General features: G+C 43.9%; 1 protein-coding gene across 4 annotated transcripts in view; it reads left to right on the top strand.

Annotated features, from left to right (window-relative positions):
• Positions 1-22,042, top strand: part of DCLK2 (doublecortin like kinase 2) — a 186,033-nt gene that overhangs the window by 144,930 nt on the left and 19,061 nt on the right. For 2 of the 4 annotated variants that reach the window (XM_068989717.1, XM_068989715.1), the window contains 5 exons: positions 4,578-4,650; positions 5,997-6,105; positions 8,048-8,105; positions 17,901-18,020; positions 18,602-18,748. In XM_068989717.1, coding sequence (XP_068845818.1) covers positions 4,578-4,650; positions 5,997-6,105; positions 8,048-8,105; positions 17,901-18,020; positions 18,602-18,748 — 507 coding nt within the window. Of the gene's footprint in view, positions 1-4,574; positions 4,651-5,996; positions 6,106-8,047; positions 8,106-17,900; positions 18,021-18,601; positions 18,749-22,042 lie in introns of all 4 variants that reach the window. The other 2 variants (XM_068989716.1, XM_068989714.1) reach the window with 1 other exon arrangement.

Below are 22,042 nucleotides of genomic sequence, written 5' to 3'. Positions count from 1 at the left end.
TCTAGAAGGTCTCATAGGTCATCATAGAACCATTCAACTTCACCTTCTTTGGCATTAGTGGTCGGGCATAGACTTGGGTTACTGTGATACTGAATGGTTTGCCTTGGAAGTGGAGACCATTCTGTCATTTTTGAGACTGCACTCAAGTACTGCATTTTGGACTCTTTTGTTGACTATGAGGGCTACTCCATTTCTTCTAAGGGATTCTGGCCCACAGTAGAAGATGTAATGGTCATCTGAATTAAATTTGCCCTTTCGGGTCCGTTTTAGTTCACTGATTTTCTGGAATGTCGTTGCTCACTCTTGCCATCTCCTGTTTGACCACTTCCCGTCTACCATGGACCTGACATTCCAGGTTCCAATATGCAATATTGTACTTTACAGCATCAGACTTTACTTTCACTACCAGACACAGCCACAAATGGGCGTTGTTTCTGCTTTGGCTCAGCCTCTTCATCCCTCTTGGAGCTTTTCTCTGCTCTTCTCCAGGAGCATACTGGGCACCTACCAACCTGAGGAGTTCATCTTTCAGTGTCATATCTTTTTTTGCATTTTCATACTGTTCATTAATGATCCAATTGATACAAATTTAATTTGGATTCCTTATTTCCTTGAGTGACAATTTTCAATCTAGCAAGTGTTGGATTAGAAGAGAGAAGTGACTTGGAGTGAATTATATAGAAACATCTGTTGTAGCCATTGTACACTCAACAATTCAAAAGCCTTTCTTATACACTCATTTCAAGGCCCTATGTTAGGCGTTTTGAGGAAAAGTGCTGATAACTAATGTTGAGTTAGTACTGCATGTTGTTGACTGTGCTAAATGGTTTATGTTGCTGCTGCTGTTACTTAGCTACTCCATCATGTCTGACTCTTTACGACCCCATGGATTATACCCCTCCAGGCTCCTCTGTCCATGGGATTCTCCAGGCAAGAATACTGGAGTAGGTTGCCGTGCCCTTCTCCAGGGGATCTTCCCAACCCAGGGATCAAGCCCAGGTCTCTTACGTCTCCTGCATTGGCAGGTGGGCTGAAGACCTGAGGGTTGTTCTGTTGGTTGCGAAGACTCAGTGAGGCTCTGGGTCGGAATCAGAAGTCTCCTCTGGAAGAGCTGCTGTGGCAGTATTCGTGGCGTGGGGAGCCTGCCGGTGACTGAGGCGGCCTCTGGGGGAGTTGTCAGAAGCCGAGGCCCACCGGACTGGAGTGGCTGCTGTGTCCACGAATGCTGCAGAGGACGTGGTGGCTCTCCTTCCAGCTTCCCTTCATGCCGCCCTCTGGGGCTTGGGTTTCAAACTCTAACTTTTAAATATTCCAGCATGAATTCCTGCTGAATTTGGATCAGTTTTAGCAGGGTAATTAAAAGGAAACAAGCAAAAAAGCTAAATTTTGGAAAACTTTGTCCGCCAATGACCTGTGTTATGAGGAAAGAGTGAGTGGGTTCTGAGGAGCCAGCTGCTCAGCCACCTGCAGTTCTCGTCAGGTGAAGGTGGCCAGAGAGGAACACACATGCACACCCACGTTCCTGCAGGGCTACTCACGTGTCAGAGTGCAGGACACACTTAGGAGAGGCGCGCTGAGTCCTCAGGGCAGCGCTAACGTGGTGCCTCTCAGCGCTGGTTTTCAGTGGCCTTGGGTTTCCTAACAAGACACACCACTCCTGCTTTTACCATCCACACAGGTATGCTTATGTGAAATCTGAGGAAACAGCTCAGTTTTCATATGCCTGTCATTGCTGAGGCTTGTATTTTATCCCCAAAGAACTTCTGGATGATCCTGTTTGAAGGAATGTTATAAGTATTGGGTTTTCCTGGATTGAATGAAACTCAGAATCTGTGAGGTTTCCTGCTTTACCCAGAGTGGATTCGGGTCTCCAGCTTGCAGGCCGTGGGTGGCTGGGTCCCTGCCCTGGACCTGTGCTGGCTGTGTTTTCGTTTAGCAAGTATTAGTTGAGTGGTGTGTTCACCCGGCCCTGTGGTTCACAGAGGGAATGCAGGGATGAAGAAGGCACAAGCGTGTAAACTATCAGCACCAAAAAACGCCAGAGTTGCTTCTTAGTGTGTGATTAAGTCCTTTGACCATGTAAACTCCTAAAAGGAATACTTTTTTTTATTTTTAAGAGAAGAAAGAAAGGTAAAGAAGAAAGAGAAAAGACTGAGTTGGGAGGTGTAATAGCCTTTGGAAATTAAGAAAAAACATTCCATAGGCCTACAGAATAATAAACAATACATAAAATAGTAGTAAATAATGATACATATTTTATCATTTGATGCATTTGAACTGTGGTTTTGGAGAAGACTCTTGAGAGTCCCTTGGTCTGCAAGGAGATCAAACCAGTCAATTTTAAAGGAAAAGGAAATCAATCCTGAATATTCATTAGAAGAATTGATGCTGAAACTGAAGTTCCAATACTTTGGCTACCTGATGTAAAGAGCTGACTCTTTAGAAAAGACCCTGATGCTGGTGAAGACTGAAGGCAGGAGGAGAAGGGGATGACAGAGGATGAGATGGTTGGATGGCATCACTGACTTAATGGACATGAGTTTGAGCTCTGGGAGATGGTGAAGGCTATGGAAGCCTGGAGTGCTGCGGTTCATGGGGTCGCAAAGAGTTGGACATGACTGAGCAACTGAACGATAACAACAGTGACAAACGTATGTATCATAGGCAGAATCAGTTTACCTATGTGTGCTCAATTGCTTCAGTTTTGTCTGACTCTTGTGACCCCATGGACTGTAGCCTGTCAGGCTCCTCTTCATGAGATTCTTCAGGCAAGAATACTGGAATGGGTTGTCATTTTCGACTCCAGGGGATTTCCCCCACCCATGTCTGCGGGCATTTCTTGTATTGCAGATGTAATCTTTACCTACTGAGCCACCTGGGAAGCCCTTTTCAGTTTCAGTTCAGTTCAGTTGCTCAGTTGTGTCCGACTCTTTGCGACCTCACGGACTGCAGCATGTCAGGCTTCCTTGTCCATCATGAACTCCCGGAGCTTACTCAAACTCATGTCCATTGAGTCAGTGATGCCATGCACCCATCTCATCCTCTGTCATCCCCTTCTCCTCCTGCCTTCAGTCTTTCCCAGCATCAGGGTCGTTTCAAAAGAGTCAGCTCTTCACATCAAGTGGCCAAAGTATTGGAGTTTCAGGTTTAGCATCAGTCCTTCCAGTGAATATTCAGGACTGATTTTCTTTAGGATGGACTGGTTGGATCTCCTTGCAGTCCAAGGGACTCTCAAGAGTCTTCTTTGCCACAGTTCAAAAGCATCAATTCTTCTGCACTCAGCTTTCATTATAGCCCAACTCTCACATCTATAAATGACTACTGGGAAAACCATAGCCTTGACTAGACGGACCTTTGTTGGCAAAGTAATGTCTGTGCTTTTTAATATCCTATCTAGGTTGGTCATAACTTTCCTTCCAAGGAGTAAGCGTCTTTTAATTTCATGGCTGTAGTCACCGTCTGCAGTGATTTTGGAGCCCCCCAAAATAAAGTCTGACACTGTTTCCCCATCTATTTGCCTTGAAGTGATGGGACCAGATGCCATGATCTTAATTTTCTGAATGTTGAGCTTTAAGCCAACTTTTTCACTCTCCTCTTTCACTTTCATCAAGAGGCTTTTTAGTTCTTCACTTTCTGCCATAAGGGTGGTGTCATCTGCATCTCTGAGGTTATTGATATTTCTCCTGGCAATCTTGAGTCCAGCTTGTGCTTCATCCAGTCCAGGATTTCTCATGATGTACTCTGCATATATGTTAAAAAAGCAGGGTGACAATATACAGCCCTGATGTAGTCCTTTCTCAATTGGGAACCAGTCTGTTGTTCCATGTCTAGTTCTAACTGTTGCTTCTTGACCTGCATACAGATTTCTCAGGAGGCAGGCAGGTCAAGGGGTCTGGTATTCCCATCTCTTGAAGAATTTTCCTCAGTTTGTTGTGATCCACACAGTCAAAGGCTTTGGCATAGTCAATAAAGCGGAAGTAGATGTTTTTCTGGAACTCTCTTGCTTTTTTGATGATCCAGTGGGTGTTGGCAATTTGATCTCTGGTTCTTCTGCCTGTTCAGTTTACTGAAAAATTTAGAGATATTTGTGTGTTGGACTGGGAACTTCAGCTTTTTGTTAGGTGGGAACCTATCATTTAGTTTAATCTTCTATTTCCCTCTGGTTCCTAGTTTTAAAAAATAAAAACCTTATGATGCTGCAGAGGCATTCCTACTGTCTTAGGAGGGTGAAGGAGTTGTTTGGGTCAGGGCTGCTGTCTGGGTATTGAACCCTCTGGAGGGTGTTGTGCTGTGAGTGACTACCTTGTTCATCGCTGATGCCGTGAAAATGTCCTTTTCTTTACTTCATTGAGATCAAAAGTAACACAGTGTCAAAGAAGAGGAGCACAGTGTCAGTTCTCATGATACTAATTGAAAGTACTATGTCTAAGGGATTGTATTAATGGGACTCTGTATAGGAAGAAGGGTGAGACGAGAAGCAAGGGGATGCTTCCTCTCTTTCTGTGTGATTCTATGTGGAAACTCACCCACGTAGTTGAAAAGCTGAATAAATAACGAGCACTGTCCTTTTGCAGCAGGTTTCTGCACATGGCCGATCTTCTTCCAATGTCAACGGAGGGCCTGAGATTGATCGTTGCGTGAGTCCTGAAGGTAGCTCTCAATGTGTGTGCTTTTTTGTAAAGGAAGCCACCCATGTGAGCTTGGTGGACCCCCACGCCCACTTGTGCTGTATGGTGGTCTCTCCAAAGGGCAATGAGATCATGACCCCAGTTAACCTCCTCAGCCTTAGTTGTCAGGGGTCACATCAGTGTCAATTAAGCAATCCCAATTTCAAATTTTAGTTCTGGGTTTCCATTATTTTTCCTTAGTGGCAATCTGCTGGGAAAGACTGAGGGCAGGAGGAGAAGGGGACGACAGAGGATGAGATGGCTGGATGGCATCACTGACTCAATGGACATGAGTCTGGGTGAACTCCAGGAGTTGGTGATGGACAGGGAGGCCTGGCATGCTGCAGTTCATGAGGTCGCAGAGTCGGACACAACTGAGTGACTGAACTGAACTGAATCTGCCTACAGTTCCTAAGTGTAGATTTTCATTTTTCTTAGATAATTTAAGTAGGCTTCTTTCTTTGATGTCTGCTGTGTACAGTCCACTTGGGGATGCATTGTGAAAAGTGGCCAGTCTTAACCACTTCCTCCTCGTGCTCCTCCCCCCACCTTCTTTTTGAGATAACTTGGAGCCAAAATTGGCATTAACTTAACTTAGCTTAATTCACGACTGGCCAGAATTTTCTTTACTAGAAAATCTTGAGGAAAAAAATTTCTAAGATTAAATCCCCACCATCACCCCCTTCCCCTTTCCCCAGGATTGACAAAAAATTTACAGTTTAGTTAGACTTCCCTATTACCCAAAGTTAACCACTTATTTTCAGCTGATATTTCAGGAATTTGTTCAGTCACTCAGTCGTGTCCAACTCTTTGCAACCTCATGGACTGCAGTACGCCAGGCTTCCCTGTCCATCATGAACTCCCAGAGTTTGCTCAAACTCATGTCTGTTGAGTGGGTGATGCCATCCAACCGTCTCATCCTCTGTTGTCCCCTTCTCCTCCAGCTTTCAGTCATTCCCAGCATCAGGTCTTTTCTGATGAGTCAGATCTTTCCATCAGGTGACCAAAGTATTGGAGTTTCAGCTTCAGCATCAGTCCTTCCAATGAATATTCAGGACTGATTTCCTTTAGGATGGACTGGTTGGATCTCCTTGCAGTCCAAGGGACTCTCAAGAGTCTTCTTGATTTTTGTTGGTTTCTGATTCCAGCCAACAAGGCTAAAAGGAAATTGGTGATTCATGTGTTTTATTAAGAAAATATGCTCAGAGGATTTTCTTTAGTTTTACTATAGATATAGAAGTGCATTTAGATTTGTTATTTTACAAATATGTAAACATCAAGGTGAAATGTGATGTGTTCGTTAGCGTACGCGTTTATCCTTTTTTGCAGGTGTGGATGGACACAGGTGCTCTGAGTCGTCGACTCTTCTCGAGAAATACAAAATTGGGAAAGTTATTGGAGATGGCAATTTTGCAGTCGTCAAAGAGTGCATGGACAGGTGAGAGAAGATAATTGCTTGTTCGCGGATGCATACATTTCTGCTTTGGAACTTATTCTTACCTGAATGAACAGAAGGCCTTCTCCAAGACTCCACCCTAGGGACAAGCGGTTTTGCATGCTCACAGGCAGCTTGACTGTAGCCCTCCAGGCTCCTCTGTCCCTGGGATCTCCAAGCAAGAATACCGGAGTGGGTTCATGCCCTTCTCTAGGGGATCTTCCTGACCCAGTAATCAAACCCGCATCTCCCTCATTGCAGGCATTCTTTACTGTCTGAGCCACCAGAGAAGCCCTTCGCATAACATAAACCAAATATTGCTCAGATTTCTAATGAGCCTTTAGAAGGCATATTTTAGATGCCTGTTGCTTGGGCAACGGTCTGTGTACCAGAGCTAAGTAAAGGAGCTCAGGAGACAAGGAGCTGCTTTCTGCACCATATAATGAGCAGTAAACCTCCACCAAAGATGCAGCAAAACAGAAAAACTGTAGTTACCAGAACTTCCTGGAAAACTCACCTCCCGCCCACCCCCACAACAAAAATTACCACTTAGAACAGCTAGAACAACAGCCTGTAAGTACAAAGACTCTACTCTGAATTTTTTTCCAGTTTTAATATTGTTTACCATTTGAGAAATCACGACCTTGAAATAAGGCTGGAAGAGCAGAAATATTATTTGAATATGTGCAAAAGTTGGCTGCTTCTGATCTTGAATAAGTCAGAATCCATGTATCCTGAACTACTGGTGATATGAAATTAAATATTAAGTGAGGGGGTTACTACAGGGGTTAAATGGATTAATACAACTGTAGCATTGAGAACAAAGCCTGCCACAGGTAAGTGCTGTAGGAGATGTAATTTTTTTTTAATGAATCGTATTCTTTCCCATTTCTGTCTGGCTCATGGATGAGACCTGATTCGTCTCTCCAAGTAGAAAGCAGGTTTATACTCTATACGCATATATGCAAACACGACTGGGTGACTAACACAGTATATATACATGCAGACATGCATGCTAAGTTGCTTCAGTCGTGTGCAGCTCTTTGCAGCCTTGTGGACTGTAGCCTGCCAGGCTCCTCTGTCCCTGGATTCTCCGAGCAGGAGTACGGGAGCGGGTTGCCACGCAGGGATTGAACCCACATCTCTTACGTCTCCTGCATTGGAAGATGGGTTCTTTACCACTATCTATACCATATACTAATTTAGATAAAAGTTATTCCTCCAAGGTAGGTCATCAGTGTGTACTGTGGCCACCTAGCAAATGTAGCTTGTGATTGGGAGAACTAATGCATTCCAAGAATACCACAATGTTCTTTCTTGAACTGTTCTTCTGAATTCTGAAAGATGTATTTTTGGCATGTTCAGCTTAAATGATGTGATTAAAGGTTAAATAACATCATCCAGATTCTTGTGTCCAAGGAAATGATGTCTCTAAGTACCAGACTGGGGTGTTTAGAGGTGGGAGTGAAATGGCAGCAGATTGACTGAGAATGGATAGTGCAAGTCTAGGGACTTTTCAGTTTTGAATTGTGGCCTGATGGACTAATGGATTCTTGTAAAGACATTGATAAAAGAAAATTTTCTGTTACTTTGATTCATTTTTCTAAATTTTATTCTGTCTCCTAAGAGAACTATTTTTGAGATTTAAGTGTGGAAAAATATCTTTTGCCCAGCTTTGATGCAACAGAATTTAACTATTTTAAATATGTGAGTTACTTAATAATATTGTAATGATTGATATTTATAAAAGGAAATTGACAGTGTGGCTTTGTGGGTTTTTAAAAAATCTTTTGGGGAGTATTTTTCTCCCAGACCCCACTCAGCATCCTCTCTGGGGTATAGAAGAGGAAGCCAGTCTTTCTTCCCAGAGTCTCTGTAGAGGGAATCAGGAAGGATGGTGTCTTTGATGTATGTCTTTAAATGGCCTTCCTCTGCTTATTCATAGGTCAACCGGAAAGGAGTTTGCCCTGAAGATTATAGACAAAGCCAAATGTTGTGGAAAGGTACAGTATATATAAATATGTTGTAAAAAAAAAACAAACTGAAAACACTTAGAGCTGTTTACTGTGGTGAAGGAATTTAAGTGGTGATTTGATAAGCTCATAACAGGAATTAACTGCTGGTAGTATTGGGGGAAACCATATCAAGCTTTTTTTTTTCTTGCCATTTTTCTGAAACCTTAATCCTAAAACAGTAATTTGATTTGATCTTTATCCTAACCATCGAAAAATGTAAGTTCTCTTCTCTGGGAGATGACTATTTCAGAACCTAGTAACACAAAACAAAGTTGTGTCAAGAACAGTGAGGGGTCTGAGACTTGACCCTACTTTCAGACTAACACATTAGCCTTCTAGCTTTATAGATGTGGCAGAAGACAGCGTTCCTGAGTCACACACAAAAAAACACTTACTTGTGGCATAGCAGGTAGCGTGAGCTCCGTGCTGGCGTTGGTTCCTCTTAACTCCCAAGGCCCAGAGTGGGTCTGTGTCACAGCAGAGGATCCCTAAGCTTAGGAAACCCCCCAGTCTTAGGGGAGCCACTAGTATCCTTGCCAAGCTCTGCCTCAGAGGAGGACATTATTACCATGGTCAGGAAACAGATCCGCCCTCCCGGCCAGGGCAGTCACCATCTTTGTGTTCCAAGCATGTTGGCTGTACAGACATCTTTCCAAGGATGTAGTAACAAGAGCTGAATCAGAATGTGCACACACACCATGGATTGTCTCTCCAAGTGGATGAGCTTTGTTCTCCATCCCACTCTCAAGATCCAGCTGGGGGGGGGGGGCGGGAATCAAATGAGGGCATGCTGCTAGGTTACTGGTATTTTAACTACATTTGAAAAGATGAATATTCTCTAATAATGATGACAGAGACCTTTTTAGATTCCTTTCTGGTGGCTAGCTAGCAGGTGAGAGAGCAGGCTCTGGTACTCGCGGTCCCACTCTGAGCTCCTGGCACTGCAAATGTGGCTAGTCTGAACTGAAATGTCTGCTAAGTGTGAACACGCAACAGATTGTGAAGACTTAATCCTCAAAGAAGAATGTCAGATGCTTACTATCTTTTGTATTTGATTACATGTTGAAATGGTAATATCTTGAATATCTGGGGTTAAATAAGTCATAAATTTTACCTGCTTTTTATATTTTTTAGCATGGCTACCTAGAAAATGTAGATTTACATGTGTGGGTCACGTTGCTGTTGAACAGCACTACTCTAGACAGATTGTATTAAGTTTAATCCTGTGTCTTCTTGCTGTGTGACCTTGGAAAAATTAGTTAGCCCCTCTGTGCCTCTGTTTCTTCCTAATAACTAATAAAATGCAGTTATTAATAATATTTAAGATATAAGTTATTGTGAATTAATTAAGACATGTAAGATATGCAGAAAAGTACCAGTATATGGTACAAGTTTAACACATGTTAGCTGATAATATTATTAATAGGCCAGAGGGATTCAGAACTTATTACTAGGAGGACTTGATGTGACCGTAGTGGTCTTGTATTTATGGGACTTGTAAAACTATTCTTCATCAGACATTTACAAAATTGTGGATTTTTAACAGAAAACCTAAAATAATTGTGGTAAAATTTCTCAGGGCCCCAGGATGTAAATCCAATAGGCAAATTTGTCATACACTGTTTTTTTTCTTTTACTACATTGTGACAGCTAATGAAGCAGAGTCTGTGCAAAATGCTCCCCTTTATTTGAATAAGGTTTTTCTAAATTTAATTTTCTTTAAGTAATTCTGTATGTTTTTACCTATTGTGCTGACAATCTGATTACATTTTCAACTGCTAAGACTTTCTCCATATGGGAGTGGGTGTTACTCTTTGTATCTGATATTGTGTGATTTAAGCAGAATGTGTTGTAATTTGGGGAGCCAGGTTCTAAACAATTGCATTAAAGTATTTCTTCATAAAAAGTTTAAAAATAATTATGATGGAAAGAATACTGTTTACCTGATTAAAATTTAAGCAGCAGTCTCAGTAGTAGTAAAAAAAGATCTTCATGCAAAAAAATACAGTCTGATACACCAAGTATTAAGACAAATGAATAGGTCACTTCAAACATTTGGGTGAAGGAAAAAAAAATTGAGGTATTGTTTTTCCTTGTTATTGAATGTCATTGTATTTTTATAGTTCATGCTCATATAGTTAGTTTTCATCCTTCTATTTTGCTTACCTGAGCAATTATTTCCACATTGTAGAAAATTATAATTTCAAAACTTTTGAAAAAATGGATACTTGATTACAATATTGTGTTGGTTTCAGGTGTACAGCAAAGTGACTCAGTTCTTTCTTTTCAGATAATATCACTTTCATTATGGGTCATTATAGGATGTACAGTAAATCCTTGTTGCATGTCTGTTTTATGTATAGTAGTTTGTATCTGTTCCTCTCATACTTGTTTTCAATAAGTAGATTTTTCCACTGAATTTTATGCTTCGGGAAAAATGGTATAGAGAATTTTTTTTTAAAACAAAATCTTAGGGCAGGTATTAAGACACTCTCCTGGGGCATTGTTCCTCATCTCTGCTTTGTGAGGTGTACACAGAAAAGTAATAATGCTGAAAACAATGTCTGCCATTTATCAAAATGTAATGTCTATCCGAAATGTATTATCTATCCATTTATCAAAATGTATTATCTATCAAGGCTTGAACATTTAGGAATTTCGCACATTATCTTTAATGACTTGCAAAACAGATGTATTGGTTTTACAAATAAAGACAGAAATACAGATTAGATGGCTTCCCAGAAGTCACACAGAGGCAGAACAGTGATTGGATCTTTGGATTAGTCCATCATGTCCTCCTCCAAGTTCAATTTCTGCCTTTGTTCCTGTAATAAGAACCTGGGGGGAAATTCTTAACCTCCGACTTTCTATTTGCTTTTTCTATAATGTGTATGAGTGTTATTAGATTAATTCACTGTTTATCTAACATCTGATGTTTGTGTGAGAGTCTGTGCTAGGAACAAGGTGATTTAATATACAAATTAATACCAATTCTGTAAAGAGTGTTTCGGGAGTTCAGGGAAGCAGATGAGAGAGAAGCGGATGCTCGGTGGTGATGCCTTAGAGCAAGAAGCACTGGAGCTGAACTTGAGCAGTGGGGTAGCGGCAGACTGCGGTCCATGGAGTCACAAAGAGTCAGACGTGACTGAATGACTGAGGGCGCACGCGCGGCTTGAAAAGGCAGGAATGACAGAAGAGCCTTAGAGGCGGTCAGCACAGCCTGAGCAGGGGCCCAGGAGATGGAAAGCATGTTGGGTTCTTCCAAGTAGGAGGTTTTCTTAAGTTGAAGTATAGTTCATTTATAATGTTGTCTTTCTGGTTTACAGCAAAAAGATTCAATTGCACATATATTTTTTTAAATTATAGGTTAATACAATGGTGACTATCTTTCCCTGTGCCATATAGTAGGGCCTGGTTATAGTAGGGGTATGCTAGTTTGTATCTGTTAATACGAAACTCCTAATTTATCCCTTCCCCACCCCCTTTCCCTTTTGGTAACCATGGTTTGTTTCCTGCATCTGTGAGTCTGTTTCTGTTTTGTAGATAACTTCATTTGTGTCATATTTTAGATTTACATACAAGTGATTTGGGGCTTCCCTGGTGGCTCAGTGGTAAAGATTCTGCCTACGTTGCAGGAGACCCGAGTTTGATCCCTGGGTCAGGAAGATCCCCTGGAGGAGGAAATGGCAACCCACTCCAGTATTTGATATTGTACAGTATAATATTTATCTTTGTCTGACTTACATCCCTCAGTGGGATAATCTCTAGGTCCATCCATGTTGCCGCATATGGCATTATTTCATCCTTTTTATGGCTGAGTAATAGTCCCTTGTATATGTGCACCACATTTCCTTCTGCTGGTGGACATTTAGGGTGCCTTCATGTCTTGACTGGAGAAGGCGATGGCACCCCACTCCAGTACTCTTGCCTGGAAAATCCCATGGACGGAGGAGCCTGGTGGGCTGCAGTCCATGGGGTTGCGAAGAGTCAGACATGACTGAGCGACTTCACTTTGGCTCTTCACTTTCATGCATTGGAGAAGGAAGTGGCAACCCACTCCAGTGTTCTTGCCTGGAGAATCCCAGGGACGGGGGAGCCTGGTGGGCTGCCGTCTGTGGGGTCACACAGAGTCGGACACGACTGAAGCGACTTAGCAGCAGCAGCAGCATGTCTTGACTCTTGTAAATAGTGCTGCAGTGAACACTGGAGGCGTGTATCTTTTTGAATTAGAGTTTTCTCCGGGCGTGTGTCCAGGAGTGGGATGGCAGGGTAATATGGTAACTCCACTTCTAGTTTTTTTAAGGAACCCCCCCATACTGTTCTCCTTAGTGGTTGCACCAATTTTTATTCCCACCAACAGTGTCTGAAGGTTCCCTTTTCTCTATACCCTTCTCCAGAATCTATTATTTATAGACTTTTTAATGATGGCCATTCTGCCTGGTGTGAAGTGATATCTGATTATAGTTTTGATTTGCATTTCTATGACAATTAGCAGTGTTGAGCATATTTTCTTGTACCTAACTGGCCATCTGTAAGTTTTCTTCAGAGAAATGTCTTTTGAGGTCTTCCCATTTTTTGATTTGCTTGTTTGTTATTTTGAATTGTATGAGTTGTTTATATATTTTGGAAATTAAGCCCTTGTTTGCAAATATTTTCTCCCAGTCTGTAAGCTGTCTTTTTATGTTGTTTATGGTTTCCTTTGCTGTATGAAAGCTTATAAGTTGAATTAGTTTATTTTTGCTTTTATTTCTGTTGCTTTGGGAGACTGACCTAATGTCAGAATGTTTTGCCTATGTTCTCTCCTCGGAGTTTTATGGTGTCCCATTTTGTATTTAAGTCTTTGAGCCATTTTGAGTTTTTTGTGTGTGTATGGTGTGAGGGAGTGTTCTGACATCATTGATTTATATACCAAGTAGGAGATTTTTGCAAGATCTATCTTGGGGCCAGATTTATGGAGGCTTTTGAGAAGGCTATGATATTGATAAATTTAAGAATTCTTCTATGCCTAATATTCTAAATGATAATCATTCTAAATATTTACTGAATCCCCACAGTGTGTGAGGATTCAGAAAGCCTGGAGCTTTCTGTAGTGTGCTTAGAAGTGGCCCTTCCCTCCTTTTCTCCCCAGCGTTCTGCATTCATTATCTACATGTCATGGGTCAGGGCAGGACAGAAATCTAAATGGATGCTGAATTAGCTTCCTGAGGCTGTTAGAATAACTTCCCAACCAGCTTGATGACTTAGAGCATTTTTCTCACTGTTTCAGGGGCTGAACTCTGAAATCCACTTTTGCTCTGCAGGCTGTGGGGGGAACTCTGTTCCTTGACTCTAGGTAGCCTCTGGGAGCTGACAGTATTCCTTGGCTTGGAGGAACACATCACTCCGAACTCCGCCTCCAGCTCACATCTCGCTCTCTTCTTTGTGTTTATTTTGCTTCTTCTGACTGTGAACTTTCCCTCTGCCTCTGTCTCATAAAGACACTTGTAATGGGACCCGGAAAATCTACGGTTTTTTCTTTGTTGCAGTGGCTTTAATCATATCTCCAGAGACATTATTTTTCCTCAAGTACAGTAGTATTTACAAGTTCTAGGCATTAAGACCTGATAACTTTGTGTGGCTGTTATTTAACCAACCACACTCATGACATAGAACTATTGAACATCTCGTCTCTCTCACTGTATCATCCTCAGAGGTACTCACTCCATAATATAGATACTGGCTGTAAAACTTGTAACAGTGAGCGGTGTGTGATGTTTACTCAAGAATGAACCGTGCTGGTTGCTGGAGAGCAAGGTAAACAAAGACCTCCAAGGCAGCAGGTGACCGGAGTGAGCACAGGGCGCGATGAGGACAAATTCGAGGGTTTCCTAACCCAGCCGTGATTAAGCAAGGGAGGCTACCTGGAGGAGGTGAGGTCCCCCATGGTTCTGAGGAATAAATAGGAGCTCATCAAGAAGTAGGGAAAGGAAGTTCCAGACAAAATTGCCTTTGCAGATGCCTGGAGAAAAAAGATTGGCAAAAGGGATAAGGAGGGAATGGATGTGTTCTGAGGCTACTGAGAAGGCAGGCCTGGCGGGGATGGGTGACTGATGAGCTGGGCAGGAGGATGCGGGAGGGAGGGTCAGGGCAGAATGCCCTTTTGCTCTCGGCACCCAGGTTCATTCAGTGAGACAAAGGACACAGGCGGGAAAGACTGGACACAAGACGAATTTGGTTTGGGAGCATTGTTTATTCCCCAAATCCATTTGTCTCTGGCCCTGTCTGTCTCTCTTTTAGATGTTAAAAACTACGCTGGCCAAGGATAAGGCTGTATCCTTTGCCAAGTTGGCAGTTTTCTTTGTCATTTATTCTCACACACAAAACCTTGGCATACTGCCAGGAAATGATTCATATGTAAATTATTTGGAGTTAGAATCATGAATCACTTAACATGAATAATGGTGGGTGGTTGAATAATGTAAGTTCAGTACAGTTAGAGACAAAAGTGATGTTCATCTTGTATTTAGAAATATTTTTCTGGAAAATGTAACCTAGAGAGCATCTTTATATATTAGAAACAATGATTACATATGGGCTGTTTCAGAAGTAGGAAGATAGCATTTTTAAAGATTTTTGTGCACCATTCCATTTTGCTTCTGAGGATGGTTTACTTTAAAAAGTGGATTGGTCCTTCAAAGACATTTTTACAGACATAGTCAGAGGTTGGGAAACAAATAGCTCCCACATCCCAACAAAAACCTTCAGTATGTGCAAAGAATACTAGGCATTGTTGAGTAGCATACAGCAAGCCAAGATAATAAATAGTGGTGGAAAAAATGTTGTTGGAATATCCACTTAATATTTGAAACATAACACGGCCGGAGGCCCAGGGCTGAGTTGCACAGTGCGTCCCAGAAGAGGCTCTGCTGTGCCTTTGCGTGAAGAAGATGACTTTGGAGAGGTGCAGGCTCCCTGAGTGCTGGGCTCTCTAGTTTAGCTCCAGTCTGAGTGCATTCTTGGGGTACTGGTGATGTGAATTATTTTATATATGTCCCTGGAAATTAGCATCACATGCAGAGCCCCTGAATAGAGGTACATTTACAGACTCCCCCCCACCTCGGGCGATGGAGAGGTGGGAGGAGAGCTGACATGATAGATCCATTTAGCTTCAAAATCAAACGCCTGTTTTACTACAGTGTCGACTTGGCGTCACACAGAGTGAAATAAACTCATTCGGTTGCCTTTACCTGTTCACAGGGGTACAACCACCTCTGCAGTTACTGTGATTAAGGACCCGGTTGGCACAGATGAACCAAAGGCTTCTGAAGAAGTGTGTGAACATGGACCATTTTTTGAGTCTTTGTCCCCATGGCCACAAGGGCTCGGCTGCCCAGCCGCTTGCCTTGGGAGGGCCCAGGGCTCTGTGCCTGCCTGGTGACGCTGCCACTCTGTAAGTCAGCGCTGTGCGGCCGGAGCCGGATCGGCAGCCCTGCGGCCTCTCTGCCGTGGTCGGTTAGGATCTGAGACCTGCCACTCTTCCCTGGGTGCCGAGTCCAGAGCCAGCTACGTCTTCCCAGCCCTACTCATTAGTAGGCATAGGTGCTCTGCTTGGTACGAAGCCTAGTGTGGTCCTGCCTGGAGCCTACCTCAGGGTGATGGTGCCTCTAGTTCCAGCCTTTCAAGGGATCAGATTCAGCTTGGCAGTGGTCATTTTCATTTTGAAAGATTCCAAAAGATGTCAGCTTGGATGTCAGGAATCTAGGTTTCCATCCCCCCACTCAAAGAACTGTTTTAAGAATAAGTGTGGAGATGCTACGCAAGCACCCTGTACAGTGACTAGGGAATGGTGGTTTCTTTCCCCTGTGCGTGTGCTAAGTCATTCAGTCATGTCCAGCTCTTTTCGACCCTATGGGCTGTAACCCGCCAGCCTCCTCTGTCTACCAGATTTCCTAGGCAAGAGTACTGGAGTGGGTTGCCAGGCCCTCCTCCAAGGGATCTTCCTGACCCAGGGATTGAACACACATCTCCTGGGGCTCCTGCATTGCAGGCAGATTCTTCACCACTAAGCCCCCAGGGAAGCCCTTTTCTTTCCCCTGCTGCTGCTGCTAAGTCGCTTCAGTCGTGTCTGACTCTGTGCAACCCCGTAGATGGCAGCCCACCAGGCTCCCCCGTCCCTGGGATCCTCCAGGCTTCTGTTTAATGTTTGCACTGTCATTTGCCAACGTTTGGACAAACATGGTGCATTCAACACTCAAAGAACACCACTCACCATGAGGCTGCCACAGACTTTTGTCTGGATATTATTTATTGGCTTGTTATAATTTATGCTTCCATCTATTGTCCAGAAATATTTGAGATTGCTTTGAGTAAAAATACACATACACATGGAGGCATGGAGATAAGCGAGGAAGCATAAATGGTACACTGAACTAGAGATAAGATAACGATCTTACTACCGCAGAGGGACATTCAGTTTAGTTCCGAGATTCATGAGGGCAGAGGAGGCAAAAAGGGTGGTGAGAGGGACACGCACACACGATGCACGTGTGTGTATTTGGGTACTAAATGGTAGCTCTTATAAGGTAAACTTATATAAAGAAAGCTGTTTGAAAACCTAAAGTGTATAATAGGGCAATTAGCAGTCTTACAGAACATTCCCTAAATTCTAAACAATTCGTTATTACAGTTAACGAGGACCAACAAATGTGACATTATTGAGCAATTTCTAACGCCTCATAATAGAGCAATCGTTGTTCATGATTCATGGGCTGGCATACTAAGAATAATTCCTTAATGCTGTGAGTAAACATTTTGCTACGGTGCTGATCCGAACCACATTGCCCACCAGGACTGACAATCAGGTGGTGTTTTCAGAGAAGTGATTAGGGTTGGAATGAGGATGGTGGTCCCCCTGGTACTATAAGCTTCCTGACTTCTGAAATACAAGATAGGGAACATCTATCTGGTGAGTGGTTTCATACCCAAATACAGAGGAGGAAACTCTTTTTCATAAATTTCAACATAAAATTCAAATTCGTGTTGGTAAATAGTTTAAAAGCTAAACATGTTTATAAGGCTGGAAGTTGTATCCCATCAGTTCAGTTCAGTTCAGTCGCTCAGTCATGTGCGACTCTTTGCGACCCCACAAATCGCAGCACGCCAGGCCTCCCTGTCCATCACCATCTCCCGGAGTTCACTTAAACTCATGTCCATTAAGTCAGTGATGCCATCCAGCCATCTCATCCTCCGTCGTCCCCTTCTCCTCCTGTCCCCAATCCCTCCCAGCATCAGAGTCTTTTCCAGTGAGTCGACTCTTCGCATGAGGTGGCCAAAGTACTGGAGCTTCAGCTTTAGCATCATTCCTTCCAAAGAAATCCCAGGGCTGTTCTCCTTCAGAATGGACTGGTTGGATCTTCTTGCAGTCCATAAGTATGCCAAATTTCCTTACATGCTGTCTTCATTTCTGAGTGTATACTGAGAGGGAAAAGTGATTCCAGCTGCATTACACAGCACAGTGTGGCCAGCCCAAGCTCTCACAGCATCAGGAGCTCTTAAAGTGTTGGGAATGAAGAAGAGGCAGGAGGGAGCATGTCCTACAGTCCAGATAGCACACCGAGCGCTGCAAGGGCTGTTTGAAGTCCTTGCATTAGTTTCCGTGAGCCGCCACACCGCTTGTCTTGTCCCCAGGGTGCGGTTTGTCTCCACTCCTGCAGGCTCAGACCCACAGCCTGTGTTGTCCTCCGGCATGCAGGAACAGAGCCTGTTCCGTCGTGTCTGATCACCCCTCTAAACCCTTTTCCCCAGGAACATCTGATTGAGAACGAAGTGTCGATCCTGCGCAGGGTGAAACATCCGAACATCATCATGCTGATTGAGGAGATGGAGACCGCCACCGAGCTCTTCCTGGTGATGGAACTGGTCAAGGTAAGAGGTGGAGAGATCCCAGGAGGGTCCGTTAGTGCTGGATCCCGAGGCTTAGCAGTGTTCTCAGAGACCCTCACTGGAAATGCACGCTGCTGCCTTGAAACTTTCGTTATTTGTGAAATGGCTCTTCATTCATTTGCGCGGCACTTGTGTCTTTTTTTTCCTCGTCTCTTTCAGGCTGAGGAGCTTTGTTTGTCCCCGTCATAGCCCTGCCACTGTTGATTTTTTAAAATTAAGCTTGTTTTTATTTTGTACTGGAGTATTCCCGATTAACAACGTTGTGATAGTTTCAGGTGGACGGCAAAGGGACTCGGCCATACGTATACATGTATCCATTCTCCTCCAAACCCCCGTCCCATCCAGGCTGCCACATGGCATTGAGCAGAGTTCGCTGTGCTGGACAGTAGGTCCTTGTTGCTTCTGCAGTTTAAACATGGCAGTGTGTACATGTCCACCCCGAGCTCCCTAGGTATCCCTTCCTCCCACCCTTCCCACTTGGTGACCGTAGATTTGTTCTCTGCGTCTGTGAGTCTTGTTTCTGCCACCGTCGATGTTTTGATGTGTTCTTACATGTTCTCTAGGGTGGAGATCTCTTTGATGCAATTACCTCTTCAACCAAGTACACGGAGAGGGATGGGAGCGCCATGGTGTACAACCTGGCCAGCGCCCTCAGGTACCTCCACGCCCTCAGCATCGTGCACCGGGACATCAAGCCCGAGAACCTCTTGGTACGTGCTCCCTGCCTTTCTGTTCCAACTCTGGCCTCACTCCCTTTAAAGTGGCAGAAGTCACACGCAGAGAGTCTTGTGCAGACTGTGACATTCTATACCAACCCTGCAGGTAAGGGGCCAAGAGAATTTAAATCTAGAAAATCAAGTCAGTGACCATAAAGTCTTAACGGATTTCTTGAACTGATCTGCACTCCGCATTTACTGTTTACCAGACATCAGAAGGCATATTTTCTTTCCTCTCTTTTGGGAAAGTTCTTTGTGGCTGTGCTGGGTCTTTGCTGCTGTGCAGGCTTTGCTCTAGTTGTGGTGTGGGGGCTTCTCACTGCACTGGCTTGTCTGCCTGCGGAGCGTGGCCTCGAGGCCAGGCAGCCTCAGTAGGTGCAGAACATGGGCTCAGTAGGAGCACAGCTTCAGTAGTGGTGGCACAGCGGCTTAGCTGCTCCACGGCACGTGGGCTCTTCTGAGACCAGGGATCGAACCTGTGTCTCCTGCATTGGCCCTGTGAGCCACAAGGGAAGCCCAGAAAACCCATTTTCATTTATGTTTTAATGGATGGTACTAACTGGAGAAAGACAAACAGGAAATTACTTTATGAGGCAAAAAATTCTGCTGGATAAATTGGTGACAGAATTAGAGGATCACAGACAGAAGTGGAAGGGTTCGCCCGTGTGCAGGGCAGAACTTTGGAAACCTAACAGTCTGTTCGGCTCAGCTTTGCGGGTATGGAAATTGAGCCCCAGGGATGCTGACTCTTCTTGTTGGGAAGTCTTCTTTGTCCTGCTGCTCTAGAGGGGCGGCTACTCTGTTACAGTGCTCGGCGTCACAGTCTGGTACAGTCCACCCTTCCAGCCTCTTGTCCTGGTCCTCCCTTCCCTACCCATCTGGCCAGCACGACACTCACCTTGAACCCAGATGTCGCTCACTGCATGGTGGCGACCTTAATCACTAAATGTAGCCTGCTGACTGGGGACAGTGCTTATGTCTACACTGTAGAGAAATTTAAGAGAAGGCAATTTGGGAGTTCTCCCTACACAGATCCACCAGTACACACAAGATACGAGGCTTCTCTGTTCCCACCTTTCAGGGCTGAGCATCACCGTCATCATCCTTACTTTTTGGCAGGCGAGGTTATCTGCGTCTCCTGTATCACGTTCATCCAAACACAGGTTTCCCCAGGCCCCAGCGTTGGTGAAGACGAGCCTTTTATCAGCAGTGTTAAACCTCACTGTTGATGTCCAAACTGGTCATCATAAAGTGATACAGTGTGCTCAGTTGGTAAAGAATCCACCTGCCAGTGCAGGAGACCTGGGTTCGATCCCTGGATCAAGAAGATCCCTGGAGAAGGAAACGGCCACCCACTCCAGTATTCTTGGCTGGAACATTCCATGGACAGAAGAGTCTGGTGGCTACATTCCTTGGAGTGGCCAGAGTTGGACACAACTTGGCAACTAAAGCGCCACCATACTGGTCTTGTTTGCAGCATCCTGCCCCCCAGCAGACAGGTCCATCTCAGAAGATACTGAGCAAGGCATGTCTTCTTGACATCACCCCAGCCTCCTTGAGCAGAGGCAGTCAGTCCTGGCCCCCTCTGGTTTCTGCTGCACTACCGTGGTTCTGTGATTTTATCATTTATTTATCTGTCATTTTCTCTAGGTCAGTTCAGTTCAGTTGCTCGGTCATGTCCAGTTCTTTGCGACCCCATGGACTGTAGCACACCAGGCTTCCTTGTCCATCGCCAACTCCCGGAGTTTACTCAAACTCATGTCCATTGAGTTGGTGATACCATCCAGCCATCTCATCCTCTGTTGTCCCCCTCTCCTCCTGCCTTCAATCTTTCCCAGCATCAGGGTCTTTTCCAATGGGTCAGTTCTTTGCATCAGGTGGCCAAAGTATTGGCATTTCAGTTTCAGCATCAGTCCTTTCAGTGATTCAGGATTGATTTCCTTTAGGATGGACTGGTTGGATTTCCTTGCAGTCCAAGGAATTCTCAAGAGTCTTCTCCAACACCACAGTTCAAAAGCATCAATTCTTCGGCGCTCAGCTTCCTTGATAGTCCCACTCTCACATCCGTACATGACCACTGGAGAAACCATAGCTTTGACTAGATGGACCTTTGTTGGGAAAGGAATGTCTCTGCTTTTAATATGCAGAGAGTCTAGGTTGGTCATAACTTTCCTTCCAAGGAATAAGTGTCTTTTAATTTCATGGCTGCAGTCACCATCTGCAGTGATTTTAGAGCCCCCCAAAATAAAGTCTGTCATTGTTTCCACTGTTTCCCCATCTGTTTGCCATGAAGTGATGCGACCAGATGCCATGATCGTAGTTTTCTGAATGTTGAGCTTTAAGCCAACTTTTTCACTCTCCTCTTTCACTTTCATCAAGAAGCTCTTTAGTTCTTCTTTGCTTGCTGCCATAAGGGTGGTGTCATCTGCATATATGCAATCTTGATTCCAGCTTGTGTTTCATCCAGCCAAGCATTTCTCATGATGTACTCTGTATATAAGTTAAATAAGCAAGGTGACAATATACAACCTTGACATACTCCTTTCCCAATTTGGAACCAGTCTGTTGTTCCATGTCCAGTTCTAACTGTTGCTTCCTGACCTGCATACAGATTGCTCAAGAGGCAGGTCAGGTGGTCTGGTATTCCTGTCTCTTTAAGAATTTTCCATGGTTTGTTGTGATCCACACAGGCAAAGGCTTTGGTGTAGTCAATAAAGCAGAAGTAGATGTTTTTCTGAAACTCTCTTGCTTTGTCAGCAATCCAGAGGATGTTGGCAATTTGATCTCTGGTTCCTCTGCCTTTTCTAAAACCCGCTTGAACATCTGGAAGTTCACCATTCATATACTGTTGAAGCCTGGCTTGGAGAATTTTGAGCATTACTTTGCTAGTGTGTGAGATGAGTGCAATTGTGTGGTAGTTTGAGCATTCTTTGGCATTGCCTTTCTTTGGGATTGGAATGAAACTGACCTTTTCAAACAGTCCTGTGGCTACTGCTGAGTTTTCCAAATTTGCTGACATAATGAGTGCAGCACTTGCCCAGCATCATCTTTCAGGATTTGAAATAGCTCACCTGGACTTCCATCACCTCCACTAGCTTTGTTCGTAGTGATGCTTCCTAAGGCCCACTTGACTTCACATTCCAGGATGTCTGGCTTTAGATGAGTGATCACACCATCGTGATTATCTGGATCATGAAGATCTTTTTTGTACAGTTTTTCTGTGTATTCTTGCCCCCTCTTCTTAATATCTTCTGCTTCTGTTAGGCCCATACCATTTCTGTCCTTTAT

This window comes from Capricornis sumatraensis, chromosome 17 (genome assembly GCF_032405125.1).
Source record: "Capricornis sumatraensis isolate serow.1 chromosome 17, serow.2, whole genome shotgun sequence".
In the NCBI taxonomy this organism is placed as follows: domain Eukaryota; kingdom Metazoa; phylum Chordata; class Mammalia; order Artiodactyla; family Bovidae; genus Capricornis; species Capricornis sumatraensis.
This window is presented reverse-complemented; position numbering and strand designations above follow the sequence as displayed.